This window comes from Excalfactoria chinensis, chromosome Z (genome assembly GCF_039878825.1).
Source record: "Excalfactoria chinensis isolate bCotChi1 chromosome Z, bCotChi1.hap2, whole genome shotgun sequence".
NCBI lineage: Eukaryota > Metazoa > Chordata > Aves > Galliformes > Phasianidae > Excalfactoria > Excalfactoria chinensis.
In genome coordinates, this window is record NC_092857.1 from 59,787,602 (window position 1) to 59,795,706 (window position 8,105).

The 8,105-nt window shown below is 55.1% G+C and overlaps 1 protein-coding gene across 1 annotated transcript; it reads left to right on the forward strand.

Moving 5' to 3' along the window:
* Nucleotides 1-4,031: 4,031 nt before the first annotated feature.
* On the forward strand, nt 4,032-7,709 carry LOC140264570 (PHD finger protein 7-like). The gene is made up of 11 exons (XM_072360425.1): nt 4,032-4,083; nt 4,421-4,512; nt 4,600-4,701; nt 4,947-5,071; nt 5,242-5,404; nt 5,520-5,626; nt 5,826-5,939; nt 6,091-6,228; nt 6,387-6,433; nt 6,707-7,051; nt 7,609-7,709. The coding sequence occupies exons 1-11, from the start codon at nt 4,032-4,034 to the stop codon at nt 7,707-7,709; spliced, it is 1,386 nt and encodes a 461-aa protein (XP_072216526.1).
* The last annotated feature ends 396 nt before the right edge of the window (nt 7,710-8,105 follow it).

Below are 8,105 nucleotides of genomic sequence, written 5' to 3' on the forward strand. Positions count from 1 at the left end.
AGCAATCTGAGGAAAGTTGATTTCCTGAATATGACATTGGAATGCAAGATAACACGATGAAACACTTGATGTAACCCTTGACTGCCAAGGTTAGCTGTGTCAGAGCCATCCTGGCCAGAAGAGCAGTAACTGATTGCAGTTACTGACAATGCTATCCTTAGATATACATCCCTGCTCATTTAACCAGTAATGGGATCATGTCATCAGCCTAACTCCATAATGCTCTCTGCTTATGACATGGAAGACTGGGAGGAAGTCTAAAATCACTTACCTGGATCTACCTGGCTGGAGGGCCGGGCCCAGAGAGTGGTGGTAAATGGAGTTAAATCCAGTTGGAGACCAGTCACGTGTGGTGTCCCCCAGGGTTCGGTGCTAGGGCCTGTCCTCTTCAACATCTTTATTGATGACTTGGATGAGGGCATTGAGTGCTCCCTCAGCAAGTTCGCAGATGACACCAAATTGGCTGGGAGTGTGGATCTGCCTGAGGGTAGCGAGGCCCTACAGAGAGATCTGGATAGGCTGGAGAGCTGGGCCGAAGCCAACGGGATGAGGTTTAACAAGACCAAATGCCGGGTCCTGCACTTTGGCCACAACAACCCCAGGCAGCGCTATAGGCTTGGGACAGAGTGGCTGGAGGACTGTGTTGAGGAAACGGACCTGGGAGTACTGATTGATGCACGGCTGAACATGGGCCGACAGTGTGCCCGGGTGGCCAAGAAGGCCAACGGCATCCTGGCTTGCATCAAAAACAGTGTTACTAGCAGGAACAGGGAGGTAATTGTCCCCCTCTACTCGGCATTGGTGCGGCCGCACCTTGAGTACTGTGTTCAGTTTTGGGCCCCTCACTGCAAGAAAGACACTGAGGCCCTGGAACGTGTTCCGAGGAGGGCTACGAAGCTGGTGAGGGGTCTGGAGCACAGGCCTTATGAGGAGCGGCTGAGGGAACTGGGATTGTTCAGCCTGGAGAAGAGGAGGCTCAGGGGAGACCTTATAACTCTCTATAACTTCCTGAAGGGAGGTTGTGGTGAGCTGGAGGTTGGCCTCTTCTCTCGTGTAGACAGTGATAGAACTAGAGGGAATGGTTTCAAGCTGCGACAGGAGAGGTTCAGGCTGGACATTAGGAAGTATTTCTTCTCAGAAAGGGTAGTCAGGCATTGGAATGCACTGCCCAGGGAGGTGGTAGAGTCACCGACCATGGGGGTGTTCAAGAAACGTTTGGATGTTGCATTGAGGAATATGGTTTAGCTGGGAAGTATTGGTAATGGTTGGACTAGATGATCTTCTAGGTCTTTTCCAATATGAAAATTTCTGTGATTCTGTGATTCTGTGACGTGGTCTACCTGGACTTCAGTAAGGCCTTTGACACTGTCCCCCATAACATTCTGGTAGAGAAGCTGGCTGCCCGTGGTTTGGATGGGCGCACGCTCCGCTGGGTGAAGAACTGGTTGGATGGCCGGGCCCAGAGAGTTGTGGTCAATGGAGTGGAATCCAGTTGGCGGCCGGTCACAAGTGGCGTCCCCCAGGGCTCGGTGCTTGGTCCGATCCTGTTTAACATCTTCATTGATGATTTGGATGAGGGGATTAAGTGCACCCTCAGTAAGTTCGCAGACGACACTAAGCTGGGAGGGAGTGTTGATCTGCCTGAGGGGAGAAGGGCACTACAGAGAGACCTGGATAGACTTGATCGATGGGCCAAGGTTAATGGAATGTGTTTCAACAGGGCCAAGTGTCGGATCCTGCATTTTGGTCATAACAACCCCAGGCAACCCTACAGGCTTGGGGAGGTGTGGCTGGAAAGCTCCCAGACGGAAAGGGACCTTGGTGTGCTGATGGACAGTCGGCTGAATATGAGCCAGCAGTGTGCCCAGGTGGCCAAGAGGGCCAATGGCATCCTGGCTTGTATCAGGAATGGTGTGGTGAGCAGGACTAAGGGAGTCATCCTGCCCCTGTACTCAGCATTGGTGAGGCCTCACCTCGAGTACTGTGTCCAGTTTTGGGCACCTCAGCACAAGAAGGACATGGAGGTACTGGAGCAGGTCCAGAGAAGGGCAACGAGGCTCGTTAAGGGCTTGGAGAATCAGCCCTACGAGGAGAGACTAAGGAAGCTGGGGCTGTTTAGTCTGAGGAAGCGGAGGCTGAGGGGAGACCTTATTGCCGTCTTCCAGTACCTGAAAGGTTCTTACAGCGAGAGTGGGGCAGGTCTCTTCTCACTAGTGACATGTGACAGGACGAGGGGAAATGGTCTCAAGTTGCGCCAGGGCAAGTTTAGGATGGATATTAGGAAGAACTTCTTTACAGAAAGGGTGGTTAGGTACTGGAATGGGCTCCCCAGGGATCACTGCAGGTTGAATCGCCATCCCTGGATGTGTTTAAGAGCCGTTTGGATGTGGTACTCAGGGATATGATTTAGCAGAGGTTTGTTGTTGTGGTGTTGTTTCGTGGTTGTTTTTTTAAGATATATGCTACTGGTTAGTCTGCGGTTGGACTTGATGATCTTCAAGGTCTTTTCCAACCTGAGTAATTCTATGATTCTATGATTCTATATAATATGTTAACAAACACTGGTTAATCCTGACACAGTTAGAAGTTGGGATATTTGATTTATATTATTCCATAAAAATCATAGGATCACAGAATGGTTTGGGTTGGAAGGGACCTTTAACATCATCTAGTTCCAGTCTCCCTTCTACCTTGCTCTAGACCCAGAAGGATGAAATACCTGTATTTCAGAAGAACGAAGTAATTAAGGGAATTATAATTAGACAGTGAGATGGTCTATTGCATAGCAGAAAAAAATACTTGGTCTAGTGGAGGACTAAATAGGAAGTTATCATTTAGTTACCACAGACTTGCATTATTTGAATCCAGAGTAATTCTGATGTATGTAAAGATCCTCAGGAAGGCTAGTGAGCATTAAGCAGGAGTACCTCGTTAACAGGGCTGTGTATTAACTGTATGTTACCCACATCAAATTAATTTAATCACAAGATCAAAAAAGTAGCCTAGGAACAGCAGCTGCTGATGTATCGGATGCTTACTAACTACTTTGGTCAGGTTAAATATGGCGGAATCTTCAGGAATGTAAGTTATCCATGCATTCCCCAGGAAGATGACCAAGTTTTAAATGTGTAGTTTAAGATTTTGATTCCCAGTATTAAGCGTTTATTACAGGTCAATGTGTTCACTTAATGCATAACTGTACTTGGTATAAGTGAGAGCTGAATTACTTTGGGATTCATACATACATATATATATATATATTGTAGTTCTGAATAAAATTTGTGCTCTAAAGCATGAATTCCTAAGATCTGCAAGAATTCCTACCTTGAGATAAGCTCTAATGGACAAACACAATTCAGGGACAATTAGAGAAGCGCAGTTAATATTCATTATACTTCCCCTACGTGGAAAACTACAGCAAAATGGTCAGACTGTCATTAAGGGTCACGTTTTCCAAACACAAAGTTAAAAAATAGAACGACAGAGGCAGACTAGGTAGTTTTGAACTATGATGTCCAAGCAGTAGTTATTTTAATTTGGGCATAAGACAGTAATGCCACTATGTGCTGCTGTGCTTCCAACGTGCAGATATCTTGAGTGTCTTCCTGCCAGTGATGCCGTTCCCCCTTGTCCTGTGGCCATCAGAGCCTGGGAAGTCGGTCAGCACACGCACTAGAAATGCGGGCTGCGCTGTTGACCCGCAGGCCTTTCCTAGACTCTCTGCTGTGCCGTCCCAGCACGGGCGCGGTGCGGAAGGCCTGAGGGAGGCCATCCTTGCTCCCTAAGGATGCTGTCAGCACCGGGCCCCTAACTCTGCATTGCCCACAGGAGCTGCCACCCTCCCAGACGTGTGCTGCACCCTCAGCCCCTGTGATGTCACAGTGGTGACCGTGATGTCACAGTGGTGGCAGGGAGCGGCCATTGTGACCCGCGGGGCCGGGAGCAGAGCTAAGGCTGCTGGGCTGGGGCCGAGCTCAGTGCGGCTTGGTGAGGTGTGGAGAGAGCACTGACTCTCTTGTTTCTTGCCAATGATGCCGAACGTGTTTGGAGGGAAGGAGGAGGCCCCCAACTCTGGGGAGCCAGGTGAGAGCAGCGTATCCCTGTGCGCAGCTCCCCGCTGCCAGGCAGAGGGCTGCTGGGGCTCTGCCTGTGGCCAGGAGGAGAGAAAGGGACAAGGAGGAGCTTCCCCAGCACTGTGGGCAGGCAGGGCCCCTCTGCTCCTCGGCCAGGGAACCCAGCCAAGCTGTGGCTGCTGCTGGCAGCACTAGGCCTGCAATGCCCCCTTCCCCTCCACCCCTTCCAGCCCTGCCCCTCAGCCGGCATGGCAGGCCCGGAGCAGGGCCCGGGGATGGCCCCCAGGGACACCCGGCCCTGCCAGGTGCTCAGCGCTGCTCACGGTTGCTCTCTCCTTCCTCTGCAGTGTGCATGCTGTGCCGCCGGGCACAGGTCCACCCCGACATCTGTGGACAGACATTTGCCACTGGTGGGCTCTGCGTCCACCAGTTCTGCTTGGTGAGTTCCCTCGAGGCCTAGGGCTCCTGCCAGGGATGCTCCCTTCCTTTCCGGCCTCACGAGATCACGCTCTTTTCTCTCTTACAGTTCTTTGCCGATGGCCTCTTGGAATGGAGAAGCCGAGAGGGGGGGATTTTTGGCTTCCCCCCTGGCGCCATCCAGCACACAATCCAACTGGCAGACCAGAAGGTGAGGACCTGAACTGAATGGGGAGCTTGGTGTTGGCAGAGGCTCACACTGGCTTTGCGTGGGCCCAAAGAAAGTGATCATGGCTCCGGTACAAAGTCCCACCACAGCAGACAAGCCTCGTCTGCCAGGTGGCTCTCCAGAGCGTGGGGCAGTGCTGCCCACAGCCTGTGCCCTGCCTGGAAAAGTGGGGTCGGCCGCGGAGGCCCTGAGCCCACAGCTGATGGGCACTGGTCTGTTCTTTGCAGCACTGCATTGTCTGTGGCGAGAGGGGAGCTGCCATCAGCTGCGCGGAGACAGGCTGTGAGCGCAGCTTCCATCTACCCTGCGCCGAGGACGGGGAGTGCGTGACGCAATACTTCGGGCAGTACAGGTAAGGTCTGGCCGCAGCAGCAAAGCTGCTGTCCCTCCCAGAGAGGAACCCACAGCGACACCTGCCAGCAGCCTGCCACAGCCAGAGCCCAGGCCTGGCGCTCTTTCCTGGTCCTCTGCCCTCCTCACAGCACTTCTCACCGTGCATGTCCCTTCTGTCCTCCTGCCCAGGTCCTTCTGCTGGGAGCATCGCCCTCAGCAGGCAGAGGAGGCAGCTCCATCTCCCAACACACTCTGCGTCATCTGTGTGGAGCCTGTGGGGGACAGCACGTCCTTCCACACCATGGTGTGCCCGGTGTGCAAACAGGCCTGGTTCCACCGGGCCTGCATCAGGGTAGGAGCCCTCCCCTCACCCTGCACCCTTGTCATGGTTTTGTGCTGCAGGCACGGCCAGTGCTGAGTAGCACCCAGCCCTGCTGGTGCTCACGCTGCTTGTGCTTCTCCTGCAGAAATATGCCGCGCACGCTGCCACCATGTGTTTTGTCTGCCCCGTCTGTAGAGCAAGAGGGCGATTCCGCTCCAGAATGACCACGCTGGGGATCCAAATCCCAGTCAGGTTGGTGTCCTTCTGCCCGGCTCTGCAGACACTCGGGCACAGAAGCTGTGCCAGCTCTGGCAGGCCCAGTCCCTTGCCGTCCCACAAGCACTGGTCTCAGCTTCGTGGAGAAGCTGGGAATGAGCTCAAGGTGGATGCCCTGATCTGCCTTACACCTGGGGCACTGGGGAGTCATCACATTCCCTCTCTTCTCTGGCAGACGACCATCTTGGTGGGACGACGAGTCATTCCAGCCACTGAGAGAAAGGCACGGGCGCTGTGATGCCCGCAGGTGCACCTATCCTGGAGGCAGGGAGAGTGCACCGGTGGACGGGTGAGTGAGCTCCACAGTCCTCTTGGGCTCTGTGTGGGATCTCAGCTTCACCATCGGCTGGGGGAGCAAGGACTGAGCACCAGAACTGTGCCGGCTGCTCCCTGCCTTGGTTGGCTTCATCCTCACAGCCACAATCCCTTTGCATCTGCAGGCTCTGGGAGCTGCTCCTCTGTAGCTCCTGTGCAGCAAAAGGCATGCACCTGTGCTGCTCCTTCTGGGCCACAATGATCAGCAGCTGGGAGTGTGACAGCTGTGCTGGCGTGTGCACCGGTAAGAAGCAAAGAGCCACGTGCCGCGGGACTGGGGCCAGGCATGGCCTGGCAGCAGGTGCTCAGGGTGGCCTTGCCACAGTCTCTCTGCCCCATGGGGCTGGCAGCCTGTCCTGCCCTGGGGCTGCATGTTCATCCTGCTGAGCTTCCCATCTCTCCTTACAGACTCCTGCACCAGCTCTGAGCTTCCCAGCACTTCCATCCGGGAGGTACCACTGCCTTCCCACATCGTTACAGGGCCTGAAAACGTCAGCTCTGGTCCTGCTAAACAGGCAGCATCCAGCCCATCCTGCAGCTCCCAGCTGCCTGAACTCAGCATCCAGCCCAGAGTGCTGGCCACTGAGGAGTCCACCACCTGCTCCCATCTATCTGAGGAGCAGGACACTACTCAGCAGCGCCGAGGACGTGGTGGGAGAAGACGGGCACCAGCTGCAGGTGACAATACCTGCTCCCAGACCCGCACCAGAAGGAGGACAGCGTGGTCCTGCAGAAGATCCGCAGTACCTGCGCCCACAGCGCGGCCCAGGCAGCAGGGGACCGGAAGCACAAGGAGCCGCTCCCCGTTGCAAGGCCGGGCCTCAGGCTCCCAGACTCATCCCCGAAGACGTCTTGGTGGGAGCCATACCACAGCCCAAGGTGCTCAGAGCAGCACCCACACCTCGGCCTCACCAGCACGACAGTGGTCCTTGAGGGTTGCCCTGCGGCCTCCACGCCGGAGACAATCCAGGCAGCGAAGGCGGGCCCACACTCGAAGCCGATCCCCAGTGGGGCGTCGGGCTTCAGCTTCCAGCAGCCGGCCCCGAGGAGGCTGTGGCAGCCGGTCCAGGCAGCGGGGACCAGCCCGTCCAGGCAGCGGGGACCAGCCCGGGCACAAAGCCGCTTCAAGGGGAAATCTCCAGAAGATATGTCCCCACAGACCGTCCTGAAGACAGCACAGGAGCGGCCGTGTCCCAACCGCACACGATAGCTGCGGTCTCAAGCTGTGTAGAAAGGAAACCTTGACGAGAGTCCACACAGACTTGGCTTCACTCTTCAGCGGACCAGCCCGGGCACAAAGCCGCTTCAAGGGGAAATCTCCAGAAGATATGTCCCCACAGACCGTCCTGAAGACAGCACAGGAGCGGCCGTGTCCCAACCGCACACGATAGCTGCGGTCTCAAGCTGTGTAGAAAGGAAACCTTGACGAGAGTCCACACAGACTTGGCTTCACTCTTCAGCGGACCAGCCCGGGCACAAAGCCGCTTCAAGGGGAAATCTCCAGAAGATATGTCCCCACAGCCAGACCCAAGGATGGCACCGAAGCAGCCGTGTCCCATCCCCACCTGATGGCTGCTGTCCCAAGCGGCAAAGAAAACAAACCTTGAAGACAGTCCACGTGTCTTCATTCCTCTGTGGGCCAGCCCGGGCACACAGCTGCTCCCGGGTCCAACAACAGAGAAGACATCCCCACAGACAGTCCCAAAGACAGCGTGGCAACAACCCTGTCCCATCCCATTTATAAAAAAAACCCTGTCCCATTTATAACAAAAATAAACCCTTAACATATTCCCCACATATTGGCATCATTCTTCTCTGCTTTGTCCTGCGGCGGGGTGTTAGGAGCCGAGATCACAGGGTTGTCTTCTCTGCAGCTATTTAGCACAGAGTTCTCTTTACCTCCATCTGTGTCTGTGATGGGGGTCAGCAGGCCCGTAGGCCCAGCGGCCTGAAGAAAAAGGGACGGTGATGGAGGTGCCTTGAGGGTTTACACGCCAGTTCAGGCTGCCTGTGTGACCAATGGGAAAAGGGGACCCGCAGACCCAACACCTGGGGAAGGCCAAAGGGGAAAGGGAGGGAGGAGAAGGGAGGTGGGAGTCGGGCCTGAGAACAAAAAGGCGGCAGCAATCTGAGGAAAGTT